The sequence below is a fragment of the Festucalex cinctus genome, chromosome 13 (genome assembly GCF_051991245.1).
Source record: "Festucalex cinctus isolate MCC-2025b chromosome 13, RoL_Fcin_1.0, whole genome shotgun sequence".
In the NCBI taxonomy this organism is placed as follows: Eukaryota; Metazoa; Chordata; class Actinopteri; order Syngnathiformes; family Syngnathidae; genus Festucalex; species Festucalex cinctus.
Genome location: NC_135423.1, coordinates 20,185,320 through 20,212,846, shown reverse-complemented (window position 1 = coordinate 20,212,846; position 27,527 = coordinate 20,185,320). Strand labels below are relative to the sequence as shown.

The 27,527-nt window shown below is 39.0% G+C and overlaps 1 protein-coding gene across 4 annotated transcripts; it reads right to left on the bottom strand.

Annotated features, from left to right (window-relative positions):
• Nucleotides 1–317: 317 nt before the first annotated feature.
• git1 (G protein-coupled receptor kinase interacting ArfGAP 1) lies at nt 318–27,202 on the bottom strand. 4 transcript variants are annotated; one of them, XM_077540795.1, is made up of 21 exons: nt 26,838–27,202; nt 22,393–22,526; nt 20,925–21,037; nt 20,616–20,721; nt 20,219–20,305; nt 20,004–20,134; nt 19,840–19,934; nt 19,397–19,439; nt 18,887–18,913; nt 18,373–18,421; nt 17,302–17,374; nt 16,683–16,780; nt 16,288–16,399; nt 14,054–14,178; nt 12,708–12,860; nt 10,188–10,529; nt 7,691–7,771; nt 4,204–4,280; nt 3,942–4,118; nt 3,621–3,684; nt 318–2,679 (listed from the first exon to the last, which is right to left on the bottom strand). In XM_077540795.1, exons 1-21 carry the CDS (start codon nt 26,887–26,889, stop codon nt 2,464–2,466), a joined length of 2,355 nt encoding a protein of 784 aa, XP_077396921.1. In that variant the 5' UTR covers nt 26,890–27,202; the 3' UTR covers nt 318–2,463. The 4 variants fall into 4 exon arrangements, with proteins under 4 accessions (XP_077396921.1, XP_077396923.1, XP_077396925.1 ...); XM_077540797.1 differs by lacking the exon at nt 26,838–27,202 and adding an exon at nt 26,496–26,753; XM_077540799.1 differs by lacking the exon at nt 10,188–10,529.
• Between the last annotated feature and the right edge of the window lie 325 nt (nt 27,203–27,527).

The window sequence follows — 27,527 nt, the reverse complement described above, 5'->3', positions numbered from 1 at the left end:
ATAACGTTTTGTGTTGACCTTCCAGAAATACCACTGGCCCTAATATGTTCCAATACTTATTTAATATTTAGCATCTTTGTACTAGTGATGTGGAAATGAAGCTTCATGAAGCACTTGATTTTTTTTTTTTGACTCCTAGATGGCGCTCTTGCAGATAAAGGCTAGTGCACTAAAAATAGATTAAAATACCACTGCGTCTCAAAACCAAGAGTGTCATCTAGGTAAGTGCTTCAGGAAGCTTCATTTTCCCAATCACTAGTAAAAAGTTCAATTTTGAGGCTCACATCTATACTTGAAAAGAAACCAACCAAACCATGGACAATTAACTTGTTTTATTATTTTATTTCAAATGTACAGCTTATGAGTTTCCATTAACGACTGACCTTTTTTAAGTCATTGTTCTCTCGTCTCTACATTTATACAGTTTTTAGTGTTTTCTGTTAAAAGATGACGCTCCCGTCACCCATCTCCCAAAACATATGCCCGTGGGGTGATGCACAAGGACAGCAACGTAACAGGCCACAGTGTGATGGCCAGTGGTTCGAGATCAAATAAATCACTGGCTGATGGAAGGCTTGGTCCAGCCGATGATGACCACGGGGATGTTTAGATGCTAAGATGCAGATGGAGAATAAAACCCGTGCTGGGCACAATGAGACTAAAGCAGTTAACATTCACACGAGACACTCTACTGGGTGTCCACTAAACGAGATGACTGAGAGGTGCCATGTGCATTTTTTTTTTTTTTTTTTAATTTGGAACCTCTCTCGCCATTCTGAGATGACTTGTAGTGCTGAGCCCAAGCATGCTTAAGTTCAGACCTTTTCCTGTTCCACACACCTCACATATGGCAGCCCTTACATCGAGCACCTAATGCACTTAAACTACAACCTTACACGCCTTCATCCCGCTGGTGTTTGGGAAAAGAAATTGCCCTGCCCGATCCGTCTTCTTCATACTCGAAGGCCAAACTGAACTGGATGCTTGGTGAATAGCTCTCACAGCCTAAAGCCCACTTGGGTCAACAAATAGACATAAATATTTCACAGACACATCCCTAACATGTAGCTTAATGTAAAATATAGCATGAAAATATATATGTTCATATATATATGGATGTATGGCTCTAGTCTAAAACTTGACTGATGGGAAAAGCTTTGTCGATGGAAGTATTTCCGTTGTTGCAGCCAGTCAAACAGGACATGATCATGTGCAAAGGCATTCAATATCAAGCAATGATACATTGCAAGAGTCTTTTTAGGGCGTGGCAAACAATCAGCCCTCGGAGGCATGCGACACAGACATGAGCAAATCAAACTACCGATTTGAAGTGCTGATTTCTTCAAAGTGCTGGAAGGGACAAATGTTTGCCGAACGACGGTTTTGAGGATGAGAAACCAGCAGGCTTGTTTGATTCTGAACTCATTGGCACAGCTCAACCAGCTCGGTCGCCTGTATGAAGCCAACCAATGCCAGCTCCCCTCTCAGAGACTGTTTAGTTCGGTGGGCTGACTCAGCAGACCGTGACGTGGCATTAAGAAAAATGGTTTGATTGTGCTCACCAGGCAGCTAAAATACTCAGAAAACTAAATCAATAACATATTAGCAAAACATCTTGTGATGGTATTCCGGATTGCTGAACTGCAACATTCGACACTGGTTAATGCTGAGATGATTTCACTGGAGCAATAAAATGAGGCTAATTGAGGAAAACAAAACAAAACATTAAGAGACAGTTGAGGTTTCATTAAAACATTGTGATCCAGGTCCTGTCATAAGACAAGAAGACCAAGGGGTTTTTGGTTTGACCGTTCAATCCAAATGCTTTGGTGCCTGAAACCCCTCGACCGATGAGTCTCTCTACTCCAAAAGAGTGCTGGAGAAATCCGTTCACAGGTTAAGCTAAATCCCAGTTAGAGGTTGAACAATGTCTCCCTGCGCCACTAAATGAGAATCATAAGTGAGACCATGACAAACAGAACAAATCAGTAAAAAATATCAATACAAAAAAAGCAAAACAATACATCACAATTATTCCAGTGTTAAGTGTTTTTGAAAGTCTTTTTGAGATCATCCCAAACAAAGGTAACATGCCATGATGGACCTCCACAACAGGCTGGAGCAAACTGGGCTGTTGGTCCAAGGTGATCTGAGCTGAAGGTGGGATGAGGAACGACAGCGGGGGAATAAATTAAGTGGCAACGTGTCAGGATGCGCTTTCACATCACACACATCAGCACCATCGTCGCACGTAAAACCTTTTTATCTTACACGGCGCGTTCAGCCCTCCACTTGCTCCCTCTGTGCTCATTCACGTCCATCTGATTCCTTCCCATGCATAGTCCAAACTTCTCTTTCCCCTCCCAAACAATGTGATCACATTGGACCTCCACCCCCATTGCTCTTTACCCACGGGCCCAGTCCCCATCCCCTCCTCCGCTCCCCTCTTCTCTCAGCATCTCGTCACTGCTTCTTCTCGCGAGTGGTGATGGTGACCAGCTGCTTGGCGGCCTTGGCGATGTCATAGGCGCACTGGATGACCTGCTGAGTGAGGAGCTGATAGTCCACCGCGGGAGCGCCCGGGTCCGAGGGCGCCGCTTTGCGGCACTCCACCTGTAGGCGCGAGGCGCTGGAGGCCAGCAGGCGGAGCGAACAGTGGACCGCGTCCAAGGCTGGCCGCTAGACGAAGAGGCGTGAGGACAACCAAATTTTAATTGAGTGGAGGATGGTGAAAATTGTGAGACCAATAGAAAGATTCATACATAATCATCTTTATTGGACATTATTTTATATATATACACTGCTTTTAATTAGTAAATACAACATAAACTTATTAAGTACAGTGTTCCCTTGTTTATCGGGGTGTTACGTTCCAAAAACTACCCGCAATAATGGAAATCCACTGTTAATTAAAAATAAATAAATAAATCCTGTTACGGGTAATTATATTTTTAAGTTTATTATATTTTTTCGTTTGGTATGATTTTTACATTTACATTTATTTTTTCCATTAAAAGTATGTATTTTTTTTATTTAGTTATTACAGTATACAGCACAGAATATATATATTTTTTCATTTATTATGTTTTTTCATTTTGGTATGATTTTAGTTTATTATGAATGCTTTTTCATTCATCATTTATTTTTTTTCCTTTTACAGTATTTTTTTTCCATTACTGTGTTTTTTTTTTTTTTTATGTACTTATTATACAGCACAGTATATATTTTCTATCTCCGGAATGCAATGTCGTTGAGCGACGGGACAAACATCGTTGGAAAGGTCTCGTCGAGACGAATCCATATATGTCCCCGGTCGGACGTAGGGTTCGAGAGATATGGCCGCGCAAACACAGAAAAAACTAAACCAAAAAGCACACTGTAAAAAATCCGTGAAACAGCGAGGCCGTGAAAGATGAACCCGCGATAAATGAGGGAACACTGTATTTTAAAAAAACTTTTTCTACACTACTCCTCCAATGAATGTTATTAAAATAATCTTTATAATTGTGCTATGCATTTCTAAAACACAGTCATGTTATTACTCATTATTCTGTAATTCCCACCCCCCATAAAAAATGCAAATAAGAAAGCCAAAATGAAAAGAGTGTGTTGTGACTTACTTTTGGGAAGAGTGAGGCCATCTCAGTGACAGCAGAGTGAATCTTCTCCGAACATGGTACAAAGCTGAGGAGAATAAGCAGATTTTAATGTCTAAATCCAATTAAAGCAAAATATGTGTTGAATAAATTTAGAATATAAAAGTATGGTTTCACCCAGTGCTTTATAGGCCTGGAGGGCCACCATTTTTTTTTAACTAGTGTTAGAGAAATATTACTATACAATTATTAAAGCAGCACATCTTATTATCAAGTAATCCGTAACATTGATATATTATGATATTCTTATAATATTGAAATATTTGTTGCGCGTTGGCATCTCACCTGTCATGTTTGAACTCCTGAGCTGCCCTGAGAAGCTCCTGGATGTTCTTGGTCACCTGCTCAGTCTTAAGTATGACGTCCTCCGTGCATGGCAAGGTGGGGTCTGGATCGCCCATTTCACAACCGCCTCCCTCCTCCGCCTCCCCGCGCCCCTCCTCCTCGCTGCTGCGGCCCATGCTGAAAAGAGCAAAAATACACGCTCATCAACACCATCCATTTGTTTTCTCATTTTCTGTGCACGGTGACGTGCAGTCATTCTGACCTTATCGAGGGGTCGTATGTTTGCGTGTTGTCGTAGTCGCTGTCGGTACCGCTGCCGTGCTTATCCGATTTGGAAATCTGGGGAGGGACACACAACCCCCCTGGGCGTCATTGTCATTCAACGCATTGAACTGTGGACTCTTAACACTTGAGTCAATGGGGATCGATACTGCACACCAGTATTGATTGCAGATGCAGCTTCTTGGAACATTCACACTGTTCCAACAAGGGAATTAAATGTAATGTATCAAATTGGTGAAGAAATAAGAAGTGCTCGGTAATCTACAATGTGGTGGCTTCCTGAAAAATAAATGCAATCAAATAAAGGTTAGTAGTTCAAATCCCATTTTCTATATCACATATACATTATAGCAGGGGTGTCCAAACGTTTCCATTTGAGGGCCACATACAGAAAATCAGAAGGACGCAAGGGCGACATAATGTTCTGAAGAGAAATTGTGTTTAGTGCTAAAAATTGTACAAATAATTTATTTGTGCTTTTGCATATTTAGAAAATTGCTACAGTATATAAACCAATTTATTTGTAATATGGCAGTCGGGTTATTATAGTTTTGGAATTTTTCATTTTAGTTTTTAATTTTTTTTGAGTTTTGTTTTTTTAAATTTAGTTAGTTTTAATTATTTTTCAGGGTGGTTCTGTTAGTTTTTTATTAGTTTTACTTCTTTAATAAATGCTTAGTTTTAGTTTAGTTAGTTTCAGTATTAGTTTTAGTTTTTTTTTATGTGTATTACTCGTGCGCAACATTTAAAAAACACCAAGGGCGCGACGTCATTATTCCAGTTTATATCAAAATAAATCTACTAAAAGTCACATTTAAAATCATCCCCAAAGGCTCATGCATTAAATTAATTACCAAAGACTGAAACGAAGGACATTTTTGCAATAATTAGTTTTATTTTAGTTAGTTTTGTAAACCTAAAATGTAGTTTGTTAGTTTTCTTAAAAAAAAAAAAAAAAAAAAAGCATCTTCGTTTTTGTTTTATTTCGTTAACGAAATTGTTTGTTTTTTTTATTTTAGTTTTTTCGTTAGTTTTAGTTGACTAAAATAACCTTTAATAGCACCTGTTTTTCAATACCCTCCCTTCTTACTTTGACCATCTGCAAACATTTTTGTTTTTATTTTATTTGAACTGAGTCCACTAAAAAATGGACGCAAATGGCCCCCGGGCCGTAGTATGGACACCCCTGTATTATAGGATAAGGATTTCGAATGACAAAAAGCTTTTTATTAACTTTCTGGGAGAGAATAGAAAATTACTACAGTAAACTCAATATCTTCATACACATTCTTGATTCCCATTGTTTTCATACTCATTGATGCCACAAGATGGTGCCAAAACTCTGACTTAGTAATAATTCATTATGGAAGTTGATGCCATACAAAGATGATAGTCTCCCAGTTGAGATTTATGTTTTTTCCAAATAAAATAATCTACAATACATTTAATTTTAAGGTCTATGTTACAAGACAGGTTTACTTTGTGGTGGTTAGTTTGTGGTATATTTACACATACTATTACAGTACTGTAGGCGCCATTTCAGAATTCACTTCAAATCAATGGATGAATTTGAATCTGAATCGACTTCAGCTCATAGGACGGTGAATTGAATTTGAATTCGAGGAAGTGAGATTGAATTCAATGCAAGTCAGAAAAACTACATCTCATCATATGGCAGGAAGATGAGAATGAGTGCATTTATTGTCAGTGTATTTCACTCCACTCTTGCTTGTGTTCCAAATTAACTAATTTGCTCCCAAAAATGTATAAAAACTTTCTATTTTAAATATTGCCAGGGTCCCAAAAATGTGTTTATACATTGTTTGAAGTTTTTTTGTTTTTAAATGCTAGAGCATACAGAAGGCTTTGATGCATCCTCTGACCTGAAGAGGTCGCTTAAGGCAATAATAGTTATTACAGAAACTGCTCAGCAGGTGGCAACAGAGTATAAGAGATCAACCAGGGCCATGTTGCAACAAGCTCTTTTCCCCAGTGATTTGAACAGGTTTGTGAATAATGATGAAACTTAGCTATATTCTAATGCAAATTGCTGCAAAACGGAAACCGATGCAAATATACTTTTTTTTTCTCCCTGATGGAAGAAGAGACTCTAATCTTCCTTTTGGTAGATTTCATGTTCTTATAGCAATATAACAATATTCTGTGGGCCTAGCCAAATCATTCAAAATCCAGTAAAACATCCGGGAGTGAAGGGGGTTGCTTCAGTGAAAATGGCTGGGAATGAATGAGTTAAATATCCAAAAAGTTTCGGAAGCCATTTTAAAGACTTGGATAAATCAAGTTATTCTGGGAAATAAAGTGCTGCTCTACCATCATTGGAATTTAGGAGTCATTAGGTGCGTTTCCATTACCCTCAGTTTTACGCAAATGCATGTTTTGCAAAAGTAAACTGGTAACGGAAACACCGGATTTGCGGGAAAAACAAACAAACAAAAAACACTCAAATATCGCAAAAAAGTTTTTGCGCTGTCATGAGGTGGTTTTTGAGACGTATCGCAAAAGAAGTATTTCGCAAAAGTGTAATTGGAAACACTTTTTGCGCTTAGTATTCATGTGACACCCGCCCGGTCACGGAGGAAAGGACTGTAACACGTTGTTTATGTGTATTTTTTTGTTTTTTTTATTAAACTTGCAAATACTATTTGTTTTGAGAATGATCAATTTCGGTTTTGTATTTTTGTTTTACATGCTGAAGTGATTTGTATCAGCTACTGCACGTCATGAGCATAAAAGAGAGAGAGGTGTAATCGAGCGAGACTCCTTCGAAAAGTTGAAGGAGAGGAGAGCTTAAAATCCTGTCCTGCCATGTCTGGTTAATTTAGCAGAAAACATCAGAAACTTTTAACAATTTGTAACCCGCCTTTTACCCAGCTTCGGTATGGGAACAACAACATTTCAGGATTACAGGAAGTAGGAAGTACGGTGCCACTCGCTTTCGTGTCAGAACTGCTTGCCGACTCCCGAGGGACATACACAACAACACCAACACTAAATGCCCGAAACCGCCCGGTGAGTGTGTTTTTTTTTTTTTTTTAAGTAATATAACTACACCGGGCGTCCGTCTACCGTAAACATCATGAGCACCTTCTACAGAACAGCGAGGTCTCGCGAGACGGGACATTCTGAGAATTGCGCCTCAGAAGCGAAACTCTCTTCAATGGAAACACCGACAATTCGAAATTGCACTTTATCGAAATAGTACAATACCGCTTTTATTTTTGCGAAAAAGGGTAATGGAAACGCACCTATTCTCAATTCGGAAACCATTATGTAGTATTTTTTTTGCGTGTTAGTTTCAAGGTGACCAACCAAAAATGAAAATGCCGCAACTCAATAATAGAGGAAATGCAAGCAGGTAAGACAGTGGTGAAAAATTATGATGAAAGTGAAAGGAATTGAACTTCTATCCCATCATCCTTCTTGACCAGCGTCCTTGAAGGACTCACCATGTATCGACCCATCTCTGAAGATCCAGACAAATGTTGGCCTCCATATGAAGTTAAACCACCCATGCTACCCTTCCGTACCTGTGAACAAAGGGGAGCATAGGGATGGATATAGGAAGAGAGGGATGGGATGACAGCAATGGACAAAATAACGGGGAGAAGATTAGTAGAGAGGGAAGGAAATCGGTATTGATGGGGGGGAGGGGTTGGTTTTGAGACAAAGCAGAAAAAAAGATGAAGCGTCAGCAAGAGCCGGTTTGCTTGCTTTCGTCAACACAGTCGCCCTTCTAACGGCAACTCTAACTATCAAGCACTTGAGAATGTGGAGACTGTCAAGTTACATTCTGTCTAAAACAGACTACACGACACTGATGTTCCCCAGTGCACATGATCATAAGCAGAGGGCAAGCACAGTGTGAAGATGAATGGCAAATGAAACAATGACGGACAGAATGCTTACATCCGGAGGATGCATGGCTGCACTGCAGTGAGCATGAGACAGACAGGTGAGGAGGCAGACAGAAAGACAAACAAGGTAAGTCTCTTGAAGAGAGATATGACGATATGGTGATCATTGATTTGATGCTGGATGATCTGACGGATCAGCTCTAGAAAATGGCTGCAGGTGACTGACCACAACTACTCGCATAACATAATAATCATTAAAAAAACAAAAAAAACAACAACAACAAAAACAGCTGTTTCAGATATCCTGCCTTCACAAAGATGTTCAATTATCCCTGTCAGAAAAGTCTCACTGGCAATTTAAAGATGTTTTTAATTGGTGTTGTGCTTCTTAACCTGTGTTCGCTCAAACCTCAGAGGTTTGGTGACGCGGTCTCAGGTGTTTGGCGGAGGTCAAGACACACCTGACTCAAATGATTTGTGTGGTCGGACAAATATGTGCAATGTGAATTCACATGTAGAAGGAGACGTACGTTCTAAAAAGAGAACTGATGACCAACTTAATATATAATTGCTGCAAGTGGTAACACACAATTGAATAAGTTAATCCAAAGTGAATATATAAAGTTTAATTAATTTTGAGTTCATGAAACTTAATATACTCATTTTAGATTAACTTAAGTTCAATTAATTTAAAATTCGTTAAAATTAAGTTCAATTAATTTTGAGTTTATTAAACTTAATATATTCACTTTGGATTAACTTAAGTTTAATTCATTTTAAGTTCATTAAACTCAATTTTAATTAATTTTGAGTTCATTAAACTTAATATATCCACTTTGGATTAACTTAAGTTTAATGAATGTTGAGTTCATTAAACTCGAGTTTAATTAATTTCGAGGCCATTAAATTTAATCAATTCACTTTGGATTTTTTTTCTTCTTTGGATTAATTTAATTCAATCGTGTGTTACCACTTAAAGCAATTTTAATAAGTTGGTCAAAAATTCTCTGTTTAATCTTAAATTGGTTCAACAATTCTCTTTTTAAGAGTGTACGGTGTTCCACAGAGTTCAGTTCTGGGGCCTCTACTGTTTACATTGCATCTGCTGCCCGTGCTTTCTATCTGGAAAAAAAAGTAGCACTGGTTGTTTTAAAGTGCTCTATAAATATAACGCTCAGTTGAGTGATGGGAGTCAGCGTCCTGACTGCACGATTTGCAATGCCAAGTTGAGCAATTCTAGTTTAGCACAACTAGCTATTAAGCAAAATGAAAGGAAGCCTTCCTTAAGCTTTCTGAATTCAAGGTGAAGAGAGCCACATTCCATGAAAAGTCTATCTCCCTGTTCATTTTGCTCACTAGTAAACACTCTACTCTTGAATTTAGTGCAAAAAAGCAAATCAATTTACTTTTCATTATAGAAGGGTTCGATGAACGCACATTGGAAACTGGTGGGGCTCAGTACCTCCAAGTTAACAAGGTTAAGAACCACTGCATTCGTGTTTTATTTTCTCATTTAACTAATTTGCAGAAAGCAAAATATTAGAAACAGCTCCGAGTATGATGCAGTTCAGTTCTATACCGTTGCAAACTACCATCACAAAAACGAACATATTTGTTTTGTAAAGGCATAACATCTGATACTGCTCTTGCAAATGGTCATAACGTTGTGGCAAGTGTGTGTTTTTCGACTGAACTGTTAAGCAGCTGTTATCAAAAGCTATTTAGGAGAGGGGGGATGAAAATGTGAATGCAAAAGTGTGCAGGAGAGGAAGGTATTACTACGCACCAGACAGACACATTTCTTATTTCCCATCTTTCTCATTCAGATAGCACGTATTGCAATTTCCCCATCAAATGACTACAAGGCACATTACAGGGTTCATTTAATTCGGCACTTTGGTTCTGCAGCTCGATAGCTGAATGGGAGATCACACAATGGTGAGCCTCTGAAAGAGAAAGATGAGAAGCGGAAGTGCAGAAAGAGAATGATTCAAAGAGAAATGGCGAGATAGCATTCGACTATCATCCACCAATCAGGCCAAGGAGAGCCAATTAGGGCCTCCAGAAGGAAGGGAGAGTTCTAACTTACGCTGGGTGTGTTGAGGGGCTGCAGGCGGGCTGCCAGGGAGTCCAGTGCTGGGGGGCCGTGGGCCGTGGGGTTGGGGGCAGCCCCGGGCTCATACATGGAGAAGGCCTGGCGGTCTCTCCGATGGGGATGGGACTGGGAAGTAGCTGATGAGGGCGCCGTCAGCCCGGAGTGATCAACTCCTTTCCCCGATACTGGCAGACCCCCACCAATCACTCCTCGCGTCCCGCCACCCAGCCAGCAGGTACCTCCTCCTCCACCCGGACCCCCGACCCCATGGCCCACTGGCCCCCCAGCGTGCTGGCCACCCCGCAACGCGCTGTTCTCTGTCTGCATCCGTGTGATCTACATAACAGGAGGGAGGGATCAGAGGAGGTAAATGGGGAGGTTGAAGGCAAGGAGGGGGGGTGCGGCATCAACTGAATCGTCAAGACAAACAGTCATAAGCACAGGTACAGATTAACTGATATCAGTAGAGGGGAGGGACGGATGTGTGATAATGGCACGTTACATGACAGGACAGGCACCAGGCGTTGGGGAGGGATGAAGGTCTCCAAAAAACAAAAGTATATTCAGTTAAATTCACTTGAAGTGGATGTCACCATTAAATATCAAATGGGAAATTAATCACGATTTTGGCTTTGCGGTGTGTTTGCAAATTCCAAACGTTGTGAAAATACCCTGAATGCACCATGTTGCGTGACATGTATTTTGCCCTCCCCGAGCATGATATTAAGCCGTTAAATGACACCCCAGTTGGAGTTTACTGTAAAAAACACAACAACAAAAACTATTACACACATTGGATCTTGCCAATGTGTTATTGAAATTATCATTGACCTCCGGAAGTAATATTCCTTCAAATAAATATTAACACAAACGCTGTGGGAACACATCTACACAGGTAATATAACAATGCTCAGACACATTTTCTTCCTAATCTGTGACAAATGAGTTACATTAATAGAGCTCAAGTGCAACTTTCTTATTCTACTCATCTTATTCTAAGTATATAATCCATGCATGAGTGGCATCACACAGTCCCAAGAGGCCAACATGTGCAAAGCAGGAACAGTCACAGGTTATTTGTGTTTTTATTTTTAAATTGCTATTATTTTAGCATATTCATATTTTACGTTGTTACTAATGTACTTTCTGGTTGTTTTTTCAAGTTACATTTTCGAGTTGAGTTTTTCAAGGATTTGAGTATTTTTATTGTCACATTTTCATGATATGGCACAAAATATGAGACCGGTGGATTCCATGTTAGCCCAGTAAGTTCAAGACTTGCCAACATAAAAATAGAATTAAAAAAATAATAGCATTTAACATGTGACTTAAAGACAAGGGAGAATGTGTCCAAGGATGCAATGTAACAAAAGGTATTGATGCAGCAGAATGAAAACGCAAGAGGCTTGAATTTCACATGATATTTACAGTCATTTTGTAGTGATCAAGAATAAAGTGTTCAGTGTGCATGGATTGTTGATAATTTTAAGTTTTTTTTTTTTTGTTTTTTTTTTTTTAGTTGAGTAAATATTGAGTTTTGAAATCAATGAATAAATTGTATTTATTGCAATTTCAATATCATTAAAAAATAAGTGATTATTAATTTTTCCATAATTGCCCAGCCCTAGTTGTCAGCTACTTAGGTCCACCTACACAACTCAAATGATTCCTAATTCGTATACAAAAAATTCTAAGAGATTTACATTATGGCATGATTAGAAATACATATTGCATATAATCTATTGTTTCTGCTTGCTTTGCAAAAATATTCATGTTTATCTTGATTAACACTGCATCATACCCAGAGGCATTAACAATATTTTGACTGTCTCAAGAATCAATGTTAATGTTAACAAACACCACTTCAAAACCTTCATTCATTCCTTTGACCACAAGGCACATGTAAACAGACAACAATTCCCACTGACGTTAATAACTATGGGCTATTTGGAATCTCAAATTAACAATTAACCTGCGGAAGGAAGCTGGAGTACCTACGTAAACCAACACAAACACAGGGAGGACATGCCAGCTCCAGAAATTTGAACCAGGAAAGCGAGAAAATTCTTGCTGGGAGGAAGAAGTGCTGCCAACTTGAAAATTAAACAAGATATTGCTAAATGAAGAAATCATGAAAATGCAAACAACTGTTTCACTTGTACAACAAAGCTTGCAATACACCGAGCGACACTACTCTTAACTAGATGAGTTAGACTGGACAATTGCAGACAAAGTACAGCTAATAATTAAGTTAATAAATAGGTACTATGAATATGTAGCCTCAGATGAAAAGAGAAAATTAAAAACAACTAAAAGACTTCACCCTGCCCTCCTCTGAGAATTAATAATACCCTGTTTTAATGTGTCAGTCTCCTTTTCAATTATTTATATCATATGGACTTCTCTTTTTTTATATATGCCCACTGTCACAATGTACCCTAATAAAATATTTAATGTCCTTAACCGTATGTTGTGAAATGTGATGTACATTCACAGTCTCTTTACATTTCCTACCTCCTTCTGAAGCCGCCTGAGTTCCTCACTGAGGTTGTTGTTGACCTTCATCAGTTGCTGCACCTTCGCTTCCGAGGAGGCCAGGGCTTTCTTGACCTCCAGGTACTCCTGTAGAGTGATGGGCCCATCGGACAAATCAGATGAGTCCATGCTCTGTTTGACGGGTGGAAAGAAAGAAAGCCAATGTGGATCTTCACGTTTCTTCTTCTTTTTTTTTCTTCTTTTTTTTTAAGATAAGTGCAAACATGGGGGTAACTTTGGAGCTTAAATGCCATGTAAATTGAAAATAAATATCTTCTAAATTTGACAAACTAAATAGTGTAAATGTAAATTGCCAAAATGACATTTTTATATTATGGCAAAGGGGCAATTCATGCCGAGTTCCAAGTGTATCACTAAGCCCCATTTTAGCCATGCCAACAACTTCTGCCAACCAAAATATTAAATAACAGTTCAACGCTAAATCTCCACAATATTGCACTACATCTTTGGACATGATTTCCAGTAATTATCTTCAAACGTGTGCAATTAATTCAGGAACATCTCTCTAAATTCACTTTACATGGTCTTTAATAAGAACGGAGTTTAGCAGTGTGAAGAGGGAAAAGCTGTACAGCTGCCCTAAGACCAGAACTGCAGCTGATCCAAAAACATCCACACACAGAAGAGCTTTGGTTCTCGCTCTCAATGAACATCCACCCCCACTTCCTGTGACCTTCGAACATGCAGTTCGATAGCACTCCCAGAAAGTGGACCAAGGAAAATATCTTTCAAACATCATTGATGAATAGCCACTATGAGCTCAAACATATAAACTTAGCAGCTAAGTAAACTCTTTTTACTGAATACAGTATCATTTGAAATCATCCTTATATGAAATGTGGGACGAAGTAGGGAAGAAGTAAACATTCACTCCACCCATTTTTACTACATTATTGATAAATGGGCTGAATTGTTAGAAACAAAAAATAATAACGATTTTTTTTTTATCTGCAAATTTACTGGTTCCATAGGCGCAGGTAGGTGAAAATTTTACTTGCACCATCTCAAAATTTACTAGTAAAATGACACCATTTAGAGGCAGCCTGGAGCTCTATTTTTCACATTTTTTTTATTACTACTGCATTTCTGCTCTATGCCAGTGCCACTCAGTTTTTCCCCTTCCTCTCTCTTTGTATGAACAATGCCTCTCTGACAGGACCCCAAATGTGGCTGGTGATGTCACTCAGGAGCTATGTGGCAGCGCTAACAGAGGCCCCTCCCTGTGTAGCATGCTGAGACAAGCAGTCATGAAGGCTTATTCTTAATATTTAAGTCAGAAATTCATTTTTGTTGAAGTGCGGTACCTTTGCACGGTTGTTGCGTTGTGTGTTGTTGTTATTTTGGGTGGTCAGCTCGCTATCTGTATCTTCATCAGAAGCTACACTATCATAGTCATGCTGGTCATCATCAAATCCAAGGTCTAATGGATCTGGAGGGGAAAATGTACATCATATGACATCAATGTGTAGAGTACAACATCATGACTTGTCATCTCTTGTGGAAGATCATTTCAAATGTAGACTGTGTGTGAACAAATGTTTTTTTTCTCAATAAGATAAAATACCACATGGTCACGTTTGTGCAACCTGGTGCAGCAGGTATCGTGATACGACAGTACTAAACATTATTCAATTAATAATATAATTGTTGCACTAAGAGACATTTAACAATATTATTGTTTTGCTCACCGGGTGGTTTTTCTCACTCTCCTTAGTATGTTGAGTTAGAAGACAGAACACATCTATTGACACTATGGCATGTATTTGTAGATAAAGTTTGAAATGTACACATTGACTGTTTGATTTAACATATCATTGGCGTGGAGCGAAATCCTTATATTTCCAAACTCTTAATTGTTCAAGGGGAAAAAAAAAAAAAAAGTTTGTTGACCCATTAACATATAAGAGCGCAGATCATTTTCACCACTTTAGATTGGTCAGTAATTTGTAAACATAAACAACCTACTTGGGAACTGACCAGTAGTACAGAATTGTGAAAAAAAATATTACATTGACCAGCTTTCCGCTCCAACAGTGATGATTATGAACCGCAAATTCCGATGAAGTTGGGATGTTGTAAAAATGTGTAAAAGTTAAAAAAATAAAATAAATAAAAAATATAATGAGTGAATCCTATTCAACCTATAAACAATTAAATACACTACAAAGACAATATTTAATATTTAACAAACTGTAATTTAGAAAAAATAATTAATTTCAATATTTAATCTTCAAACTGATGAATGTTCTTTTTTTTTTTGCAAATATGTTCTCATTTGGAATTTGCCTTGAAAAAATGGCCAACCGGATTGTTACCAGTGCAAAGCACAAAAGCCAACAGCAGCCTGTGAATGATGATACGCAAGTAATGGCATGGCTAATGGCTAACCTGCACATCTGTGAAGGTACCATTAATGCTGAACTATTCATACAGGATTTGGCGCGACAATGCTGCCATCCAAACAATGTCTTTTTCAGGGTCAGCCCTACTTATTTAAGCAAGCCAAGGCCAAGCCACATGCTTGCATGTGTTACAACAGCCTGGCTTCATAGTGAAAGTCTACAAGTACGAGACAGGCCTGCCAGCAGTCCAGAACCGTCATGGGCCAACTATCAGTTTGACAGTTCACAGTGGTTTCAAAGGCCCAGTCTGCCGGTTTCACTCAGGAAAATGCACTTTTTAAATACAGGATTTAAACAAACAAGCTACTTCTCAATTTACAGATCTGGGATTCTCTTAATGTCTGGTGGTGATTTTGTCCTAAACCCCCACCTCCCCAGCCTGTATTTTGTCATTTTGTGTCTCTTTTGTAAACAGTGGGACGTTTCTGTGGAAAGACAGTGTTTACACCCCTCCATCCAATCGCAGAGCGGGGGGTGGCGTGTCGCAAACGGGGCTGGGCGAATTTGTCGGCTGCGTGACGTCACTTCCGTGGCAATTTTAAAGCAAGCACGGATTATTTATTTATTTATTTTCTTTACTCACTCACTCACTCACTCACTGAAGCTTACATGTGTGAATGAGTGAGTAAAAAAAAATGTTTAAAATCCGTCCGTGCTTTCAAATTGCCGCGGGAGTGACGTCACGCAGCTGACAAATTCGCCCGGCGCCGTTTGCGACACGCCACCCCCCGCTCTGCGATTGGCTGGAGGGGTTTAAACACTGTCTTTCCACAGAAACGTCACGCTGTTTACAAAACAAACACAAAATGCCAAAATACAGGCTGGGGGGGGTGGGGGTTTAGGACGAAATCACCACCAAAAATTAACATAAACACAGATGTGTAGACTGAGAGAAAGTTAAAGTGTGTACATCCTGTATTTAAAAATGGTATTTTCCTGAGTGAAACCGGCAGACTGGGCCCTTAAAAAGTCAAGATTTCACTAACTGCTCAAACTGTCAACGGTAAGATGAATTCCAGCAACTCAGCGGCTCGTTCAATTTGATGTGTATTGCACTATATAGTCACAATCCTAAAATACTCAAAACAAAGTATGGCCTAAGTTCTTGCTGTGTAACCCTCCCATCGCTTTCTCACCAGATGGACTGCTGAGACCTTTCCCCTGCTGTCTTCTTTTGGCATCACTTAAGATATCAATGATGAGAGTAGCAAACTCCCGAGCATTAAAACGTGCAAGTTTCTGACGGCCCTGAGGGGTGGGAGAGAGAGAAAAAACAGAACATATAAGCAAATAGGATGTTTAAAGGTTCAACTAAAGCATAAAAATCCATCTGAAAGCTCATGGTTCACTGCCAGTGAGACGACTGTGGTAAATGACCACGTGCTGTGGAAAAATACTGTCATACTGAACATTTGGAACACACACAAACACACATGCAATCATTACGGTGCAGATTCACAAACAAATATGAGCCTATGCTTAAGTTTAAGAAAAAAACTTGTTCAAGTTAAATATGCATGAGTTGGTTTACCTGATTACGCGTGGCAGAGTACTCAGGGTTGACTGGTAAGAAAGGCACAGCGCTTCGCTCCGTAACCAGAGTACTGTGGTTCTGTGTAGTAAGCCACACTGGAGACGCAAGGATGAGGGCCAAAAATAAATGTGTGTGGTTAAGTAACAAGGTCTTGTAGGTATTGCAGACAGCCAATTCCTCAAACACAGCTATGTACTGCAAAAATAGATTTTGCAACATGCACAATTGTGTTCTCAGTCCTTGTCCTATATGCATGTGTGTATGCGTCCTTGCCACTTACCTCCGGTGCAATAGTAAAAGAGCAAATTTGACTGCTACTTCTCAAGAGAGAGAGAGAAAAAGAAGTGCAGAGAGGAGAGACTTGAGATTGGTGAGGTCTTTCCTCCTCCCTCTCCGCCTCTCCTCCCTCACTCCAAAAACATTTTTTCCCTTTGTGAAGTTCACTCCGAGCTTAGTTTCTCATTATCATGTCTACAAACCCATTTTTTTCTGGGTGTCTTTGCTTTTTTTTTTTTTTTAAATCAATCGCTTTGTACCATCTTAAATTCAAACTGTTACTTAATAAGGTAAAAATCAAAGTGATTTTATTTCTCCAACAAACAGGGACATGACTCACCTGCATCATTTTCTCTGCGATCCACTTCATCATAGACATCCATCGCAAGCTCCTCAAACAGACGATTATTAAGCTGTCAGGCAAGCAGACAAATATATATTTTCATCATACGTAAATGTATTAAACACAGGCTTGACACCATTTGAGCCAGCCAAGTTTATCTTGGTCTCATCAGAGACTACAGGACATGGTTCCAGTAATCCATATTTTTAGCCTGCATGTCTTAAGTCAACTGTTTGCAGGCTTTTGTTGTGCATCAGAAGAAAAAGAAGCTTCCTTTTGGGACGACAGCCATGCAGACCATTTGATGTAGTGTGCGGCCTATAGAGTGAATATGCATGGGGCCATATTGGATTCTGACGGTATGATAACTAAGGGCAAAAATAGTGTCGTTTTAAAATTACAGCTCTAAAGTTTCCTTTTTTTTAATGTTTGGTTAAATATAAACAGCATTTTTTTCTACTGATCATTCTCTAATTCATTTTATTTTTGTAAACAAAATATAGAACAAAGACCCATGAGCTACTCCTGTTGTCCTTGGGGCTAACTAGTACACATTGCAACTTTTTTTCTTTTAATATATATATATTTTTTTTAGAACAATACATATTAATCAGATCATAAAGACATTAGCCTTTGCAATCTCTTTCACCTTGCTCCCTACTTCAAAAATAAAAGTTACAGGAAATTAACTCAGAGGTGGCTCGTTCAGTCAACTCTTCCAGCACCCAATCATAAATGTCCTGCTTAGACATCCTCTCTCTCTCTCTCTCTCTCTCTCTCTCTCTCTCAAAAAAAAAAAAAAAAAAAAAAAAAAAAAAAAAAAAAAAAAGCACTCATTACAGGTGACAGCCAGTATTTAAAACAAAAAAGGAGCTCATTAACGGTGACAGCAAGTATTAGCAGTTATTGAAACCTAGGCGAAGCTGCACTTTGAACTACAGTAGGTACTAGAAAAAAAAAGATGGAAAAAAAACCATCCAAACAAACTCAATATATTAGTTGAACCCAATTAATCGCCCATCTCTAATTGTAATGCAATTACGAATGTTGCAATTCAAGTGAACTCACCGCTTGGAGCTTCTTCTTGGCTGCCTTGGCCAGTTCTGAGAGGTCCAGACTAAAAAGAAAAAAAACAAACAGATAACAACAGCATAATGAACAGCACTGCTAATACACAGCTGAGTAGACAAACAGTAGGAGAAGGTGCTGAACATGGTGGACAACATGTTGGACAACATGGCGATAGAGATGAGTAAGCGATAAGGAAGTGGGGAGACAGAGATAGCAAGTACGTTTGGATTTGGATGGATTTACCGTCTCCGAGGGAGGATGAAACTGGGGTGGTGAAAGCTACAGCTGGGCAGCAAAAAGTTGCCAAGCTGTTGCCTTGCTACTTTCTTAATTAACCCTAGTTAATCTACTGCTTCTTTTGCTAGTGATACAGTAAGTCCTCTGAATGATTTTCTTCCCACTTTGAGAGCTCTTTGTACAACAAGGAAACATACAGACAGAGTAGCGGAAGTAGTGTTTAAAAATGAAGAGAAATTTTGGGGAGAAAAGAGGAACAAGAAAGTTAAGATACCTCTGTGTCGGGCACTTAGGACGAGCTCTGGCTCCACCGAGCGAAGCAAAATGGAGAGAACAGAAAACGGGTGAGCAAAAGAAAGAAATAGACAGAAAGAAGGGTGGAGAACCGTCTTACAATGTTGACATCCACAGGTACCATTCACCAGATCCAGTCAAGTGAGATGAAAGTCCTACAATTAAGTTCTTTTTGGTAACAAAATGATTTTGTAATATGTTTGAGCTGTATAATTTACATGTAAATGTGGTTGTAAATTCCTTAGTATTCATTGGCAGCACTTTTGGGCCAATAATTCAAACCTCCTGTTGATAAAAATGAAAGATTTAAAAACACAGCATTTAATTTTTATCTGGAGTGTCAAAAGCATTGACTTCATACACTTATACAGGTGAGTTAAAATATACTGTGGTGCCACCCTCTGGTCACCGTACTAAACTGCATTAAACTGAATTGATCCCAATTCATAAATGGGCATAGAGAATAAAATATCAAGATTATGATCCATACCTGTCTGCCATTTGAGGGATGATATAATGGCCATTCTTGTGATCTGAAGGGAAAAAACATCATTTAAAGTGATAGTTGAGGATTTTTTTACATGAATCTGTGTGGCATCGATTCGTCACCTACATTGGTGTGCAACCATCACTGACTTATCGCTGAGAGCGTCCTGTGACCCGAGATCTGGACCGGTTTTGGTCGAGACAAAGGTAGTGTGCCTTTATTTACGTGACCCCAGCCAACTTGCCGCACTACTTTCGTCTCGACCAAAACCGAACCAGATCTTGGGTCACAGGACGCTGTCAGTGTTAGGTCAGTGCTGATTGCACACCACTGTAGGTGACGAATCGATGCCATACAGATCCACGTCAAAAATCCCGAACTATCACTTTAATATACAATCACTCGTCACTTTAGTACAGCAACTAACCATTCCTTCAATGGTTTACCTGGGCGACGTCCACACAGGTAGAAGGCCAGCCTGTCCGTCAACTCATACTGACATTCAACCAGTCGCTCTGCTAACTCTACGTGACCCGCCTGCCTAAAACACACAACAGAACCCAATTACATCTGGAATACATAATGCTTAAGTAGACATTATACCGGATACCTGGCATAATCCATTGGTGTGCGTCCATTGATGTCAGGTGCTCCGGGGTCAGCGCCATAAACCACTAGTAGTTCAGCTTGTAAAATCTGCCCTGCCTTGGCTGCCACATGGAGAGGCGTAGTGCCCTTCTCCTGAGTAGGTCAGGGAGAAATAAAGGGCGTCAAGACAAGTCGAATGTCAGTCAGCTTAGCAAGTCCCGTGTGTTATTTGCATACTGGATGGAAGAAGTTGGCCTGAGCGCCGAGGGACAGCAGCCGAAGACACGTCTCTAAACTTCCTGTTCGCACACTTGAGTGAAGTTGCTGATAGGAAAACAATGAAAGGCGGAGAAATCCAGGGCACAGAAGGGGGCGATTAAGCAATGAGGCTGAGATAGAAACAGGCACATCCTTCTTATTGGCCCAGTGAAGCTCCACTGCAACACAGGTCATTATTGCATCCTGCTTTGTCATTCAATTTACATTGTGCCATGGGGGCTTAATAGGCCAGTTTGCATGTGTGCACTAGTCTACTGTATAGGTTTTAGATGAGGGACCACCCATAATAGGGATGAGTCCAATTTTTAGGATTAAGGTAAGACGCTGACTCCAGGGTCCTCGGTTGTGCACTCACCTTGCTGAGGTCCTTGGTAGTCACGCCGTCATCATCGCGACAGGGTAGCTTGTGCACAAAGGCCAGCATCTGGTATTTGGCTCTGATGAACTCAGACTTTGTGGGGCTGTTGAGTAGGCAATTGCACAATAATGTAGACCTCAATGGCATTGAGTGATGATCATGATGATACAAAATTACAAGACAATATTTACTGAGAAAGCAGAGCGAGTTTTTTTAATGACTTTTTTCGAAAGTGAAAATTATTGAGTGAACATCTTATGGGATTACATTACAGTAATATTTCAAGTAGTGAATGACTATGCTTACTGGACTTTGTCCTGTGGGTTGGGTTTCCTTCGACCGCTCTGTACCTGAGCAGGATCCAGTAGGCTGTGTTCCCATATGGAGTTGGCCCCATTGCCGGCCAACGTTTGAACCATCTGAACAAATACACAAGCAGGGCAGTTCATCAGAGTAGATTCCACCTTCACCACCTTACTAACCACCATGACACTTCCGAAATGTTGGGAGCAACTGAAAAGCAACAAATAAGAGTATGAACCACTGCCAATTTGCAGTTCACTTTTCCCATAGTGTCTAATCTATCCTCAGCTATTTGCAGAAAATCTTACCCATTCACACATTTGTGCTTTTGATGTCAATGTTCTGTAAAGCAAAAAGATGGTGTCAAAGACCTGGCTAATAGGAAAGTAGTGATTACTGTAAAGGTCATATTTTTGAAGTGATAGCGTTCGACTTTTCAGTTGACCTGTATATCCGGGTGACAAGACTAAAATTAAGCCTGGGTTGTAAATCTAAATTACAGCGTGTCTTTGCCACATGTGCATGAATGTACACCAACTTATTTTGCTTTGCATATTACATTCAAGCAATCACTCAAAACTTTGTAGACATTTAACTCATTTGTTCCCAAAAACGTATAAATACGTTGTATTTTAAATGTATTAAGTGTGCCAAACACGTATTTATATATATTTATTTATTTGTTTTATTTTATTTTTTTTTAATGCTAGAGCATATAGAAAGATTTGATGCAGTCTCTCAACTGCAGATGACGGGTGAAAAAAAATGGTAGTAATTACAAAAACGGCCAGCAGGTGGCAGCAGAGTATAATAGATCAACCAGGGCCATGATGAAAACAAGCTGTTTACCACAATTCTAAGCAGATTTGTGAATAATGATGAAACTTAGCTATATTCTAATGCTAATTGCTGCAAAACAGAAACAGATAGAAATATACTTTTTCCCTGATGAAAGAAAAGACTAATCTTTCTTTCCTTCTTTTTTTCCATGTTTTTGTAGCAATAGAACACAAACACAATATTCTGTGGGCCTCATAACATCAGTCAAAATCCAGTAAAACAGCCAGGAGCGAAGAGGCTTCAGTGAAAATGGCTAAGTGAATAAGTTAATGTTTTGAAATATTACCTTTCTCGACATTATAAGGTTATATCTATCTTGTATGAAATTAACCCAACACTTTAACATTTTAAATAATTAGAAATTATTTGTAAGCAATTTATTTTTAATGTTGTAGGACTAATTTTGAAATTATATTTACATACTATACCACTATTGAGTAGAAATCTCCAATATCCAAATTTGGTCATTTTCATATTTTTTTTTCACAAATCGATACTATTGGCCAATCCCCATATCTGATATTTTTGCAAATTACTATCCAATATTACGTGTGATCACAGGCGATAGCGGCCAACTCTGAGAGGCATATTCATTTATTATTATTATTCTGCGAAAGTCATCCATGCTCACCTGCATTAATGCCGGCGGCCATCCACTATGCCTCAGGTGTTTAACTATGGAAATATGGCGGCCTAAACTGCGGTGGACTGAACAGCATTCGTCGCAGATCAGCACCCCTCGGTTAATACTGGTCCAGCCCGGGTCTGAAAAACAACATAAGTATGGCTTAATGGGCTTTGTAAACATGTTTTATGTGACAATGGCACCTTTCACACTAAAAATGGTTTAACAAGCTTTAAGTCCTTCTTTACAAGCGGCCATCAAATGTGCATCCATCCATCCATCTATTATGTGCAATCGCTTATCCTCACTTTGGTCGCAGGTGAGCTGTGTTCCATCAATGATGACCTCGGGTGAGAGGGATAAACAACATAGTGGAATGTGTAGATCTGATCTGATCTTTACTTCCTCCTACAATAGGACAATTTGGGAGGTGAATGTAAAAAAAAGCTGACTAGCTTCTCGGCCAATGCAAGTGGCTCCTCTCATTCCTTTTAAATTCTGCACAGGAGAGGCGATAGTTGGCCAGGGTGGTCACAGAATCACAGATCACCGCTGGGAAGTGGGCAGACCAGTGACAAAGTGAGTACGGCATGTACTCTTTGCAGCATTTGCTGTGATGCGACCACAGAAGAATCTTTCTACACCTGCATAACACATGTTTATAACTATGAAGAAAGTTCAAACGGAGAAAGTTAACTGCCAGTACTCTTGTTTCCAGTTTCTGTTTGTTGTTTGAGGTTTATGTAAGTGTCAGTTAGACACTGGAACAGATAATTCCCATCATTTTCAATGAAAACAATGTATGCTAAACGTCAACAAATAAAAAGGTGGACAGCATTCCAAAACTGATTATGTTGAGAATAACAGAATAACATGACATTTAAATGTAAATTCAGATCAATATTACAAAGGTAGTAAATTGTAATCTGTCCAGCACCCACCCAAAGGAGACACCAATTGTGATGGGATGCACACAAAACAGCACCTGTAGAAGGTGCAGTAGCAGCAGTACTACAGGGTGTCCCAAAAGTCTGGAAAAATGGAAAATTGATGGCAATGCTTAGACAAGGCATTGAGTTCACATAAATTTGCAAAGCGCATCAACATGTGCATAACCGAAGTTGGAAATCATCATGAAGACCTTATTTGTTAATACCCCATCTGTGTAAAATGTTGAAAATATCATTTCTTGAAAACATGCATTTTTGGGGCTGGGGGAAAAAAATATTGGTCAACACAAAAATTTCTGCCTCAAAACTATAACTAGTATGTTTTTAAAACCATACTTGCAATGGCCAGAAGGTCACTTTCGTGGTTACCCATGGACCTTTTGTTGACGTCATTCCCATTCACTTAATGCGGCCATCAGCAACAAATGTCAGTGCGGTAAACACAGAAGTGGCCAAACAAATTTTGGCAACAAATGTCCACCTCCCCTGGATCCCCAAATAAGGTCGTTTTAAAGCACACAACAACAAAAACCTACACAAATGTTTTAATTATTACAAATCGGAGCTTGGAGACAGGAACGCGCATGAATGACTACAAGCCGGCCATCCATTCTACTAGTGGTGAGGTTATTTTGTTTTTTTTATTCATTAGCCAATGTCATTTTCTTCCACCACTAGTTACAACACACTGTAGTCTACCAATCACATTTAAAATCAGGGCAGAGAAAACGACTTGGTAAGAATAAAATACAACACTAGAGATTCTGGCAGAGCAGTCATGCAATATGGGTCATGTTTATACTTCAGCCACGCCGTGTGAACACAACTGTTAACAGGAAACAATGTCGAAACATGCCGGCATGCACACATCCACGATGTGGACTATATTATGTCACGTTCAAGCTGGGATAAAAAAGCCAGGGCTCAAGGTATTAATGGGACTAAAATAGTGCATCATTTGATTAAATTCTCTAAGTACCTGGAGCAAGAGTAGAAATAAAATGGGTTTGAGTAGCATAGTTTAGAACTGTAGCCCAAATGCCAGAAAGTCACAGATTTATGATTGAACCTATAGTGGTAAATGTTATGCACACACACACAGGCTAAAGCTATCATTTAATTCACATCCAAGCATACTACAAAATACAGAACATAATCATATAGCAAAATGTTGGTTGTGTGTGTCACGCGGGTCAATAATAATGATTTTATTTTTTTAATCCAAGATACACATACTTCATACCTTGTTCGCTCCTGTAAATTACAATACAATTATATATAATCAGAGTCAGACTTCCAAATTAAATTCTAAAACATCTAGAAGACCATCTAATTGTATTTTGACCACCACATTTTTTGAGAGAGTCTTGAATGTTTTCCATTTGGACATCAAAGCTGCCTTAATGCATGATTGTAAGCCGTAATCTTACCTCACTTGACCTTATTTCTATTACCAAAATCAAAATATCAAAGGATTGTGTGCGTGTGTGTATACAACAATACTGTTTTGATGTTGCTTAGGGAAGCTACTTGGATTTTTTTTTCCTACAATTTGTGAAGTAGGCCCCCCTCGCGCATCCAAATACTTTTATCAAGCAAAAGTGAGTGTTTCGTTACATAATCTGGACAATGTTAAAATGCCGCTTAATACATTTCCTCTATTGTTGCAAAAGGTTCCATGATGATAATTTTATGATAACCTTTGTCTCTGGGAAAAAAAAATATGACTTAACATAACTTAAAAGGCAATTCTCTTATCAGCGATTGACCACTATCACAGAAATGACCACGTAAGACTTTGGAGGTTCCAGAGTAGGCAGGATACTCAATTTGTGATGGCCCTGAAACTCGCAAACATAATGTGCGATTTTTAGGTTTTAAACGGCATACAGTTAACTATTGTGTACAGTGTTTTAAGAATACTGTACATAATCATGTCAGTACACTCAGTTAATATCATTCTTTTGTTGTGTGAATGTTTAATATTTATGACCCACAAGTGTTTTTCAATTGTTGTAATATTGACAGTTTCAGGTTACAAACAGCGCAAAATGAAATTGTTTGAGCAGCGTTAAGAATAGGTAGGCTCAAAGTGATTTTCATTCAAAGATTTACTGCAATTAAAACTGTACGACTAGTTAGACGAAAAGAAAAACTCTTAAAAAGAAACAAGTGCTTAAAAAATAAAAATACATTTCCTATCTTGTACATATATACATATACATATATATATATATATATATATATATATATATATATATATATATACACATATATATATATATATATATATATATATATATATATATATATACACATATATATATATATATATATATATATATATATATATATATATATATATATATATACATATATCAAAGTGTAGCTAGCATGCATTCAGCAGTAGGGCCATAAAACCGTTTTGACAGCTTTGAATTCACACGCACTGTAATCAAAGGCATCGGCAAGGAAAGAGCTGCAGTTATATGTGCATGTACATGTACATATACATGAATGAATGCAAGCAACACACATAATTATGAACCGGAGTCTGAACTAAACGAGAGGACTGAGCAGTCTTAAAACCAGAGTGAAATGCAAATAAATGTAGCTGTTTGTTTTTCTTCTCACTGTTCTTCCAGACATAACGGATAAAGGCAAAGAACGCAAATATTGTCCTTTGCGTACGAGTTACGCGCAATATACGAAACTAAATTTCAAGACGTGTCGTAAATCAAAATCTAAACATACATATATATATATATATATATATATATATATATATATATATATATATATATATATATATATATATATATATATATATATATATCTGAAAATTACTGTTACACATAATTAACAGTTGGCTCATAAACGGACATAACATCTATGGAGAAACTTGTCATTTAGCCAAAGTTAGCTAGCGAGCTTGGCTACTGCGTTAGCTCAACTAGCACTACAGCCATGAAGCGATTGACAAGTTAACACTTCAATCAAGTGCTCTAAATTCCAAATAGACTCATCAGACGGCAGAATGAACAACTTTTACATTTACGATGAGTGCGAGCATGTTATGGTAGCACAAACGGTGAAATTCACCAGTTTACTAGCTCAGCTATATGCTAATATGTTTAAGACCACAAAATCAAAACAAACCTCCTCGGATCAAAAGCGATATCCGTGAACATCATCCACAGCACAACATGCGCTTACTGTGTCCTCGCATACGACCTTGTCAAATAAACATACAAGTCAATCTTGCAGGACTCAACAATGGTTAGCTTCCATAAGCTAACGACATCTCGCGTTAAAAACACGCCTATTTTCGCTCAATATGTGAGGCCTCAGCGACGCTTCGAAGCACTGGCCGTTTTCCTGCTCTACCCAGCCGCAGAAAAGGCGCCCAGCCTCGGCCACTTTCGCCCTTACGTGTCGCTCTCTTGAAGTATTGTGCCGATACAGCCGGGTAACCATTTCCCGTGTGTTTTGATTATCTACCTGGCGCACTGCAGTCGGCGCAGATCTCCGTCCGCTGTAGCTTTCTTGACATATCGGAAATGTCTGAAATCGAGAGGTGGATGTCGGCGATGATGTGTTAGTTCGCCCTTTTCCCCCCGAGCCACAAGAGCGACGTCTGCTGTCAACCGATGCGGACCCTCAATCCCCGGAAGCCGGCTGGGGCGAGAGGTTTTCCCGGCCGGCGGCTGACCGTTAAAATTCCCCGTACGTTCAGCCGGTTCATTCGCTACATACATTGGCAAAATAACTTATTCCATATTGTATTTGTGAAAACATAACGTGGTTAATTGTATTGTGGTTGTGGGAGAGAGCTTTCCGCAGTTAGTGTCTGTAACAGCTGCAATGGCAGCATCTCGCCGATAGACGGCAGCTCTCTACCTACCTGGCTGCCACGCACCCAGCACCCCTGCAATCTACCTGCGGTAGCATACTAGCGATAACAGTAGAGGCAATGGATAGTTTTCTATTTTTCTATTTTTCTATTTTCACTGTCATGTAAGATTTAAAAAAAAAATACTTGTGTAAAAAAATACTGGGGAAAAAAGAAGCAATACTGATTCCACTTCTGCACTTCATTAAAAGTTACACACCCTGAAAAAATGCAATGTTTTGTCATTGAACGACAAAAACATGGTGCAATTGTCAAAGAAGTAGCAGGAAACAGTCAAG

What these genes read in the sequence shown, in the direction of transcription:
- git1 (XM_077540795.1), bottom strand. Translation starts at nt 26,889, where the DNA reads ATGTCAAGAAAGCTACAGCGGACGGAGATCTGCGCCGACTGCAGTGCG. An exon ending in AGCCCCTCAACACACCCAGC is followed by an intron (nt 7,772 to 10,187) that starts GTAAGTTAGAAC and finishes CTTTGTTCACAG; the next exon opens with GTACGGAAGGGTAGCATGGG. An exon ending in ACATACGACCCCTCGATAAG is followed by an intron (nt 4,119 to 4,203) that starts GTCAGAATGACT and finishes TGCTCTTTTCAG; the next exon opens with CATGGGCCGCAGCAGCGAGG.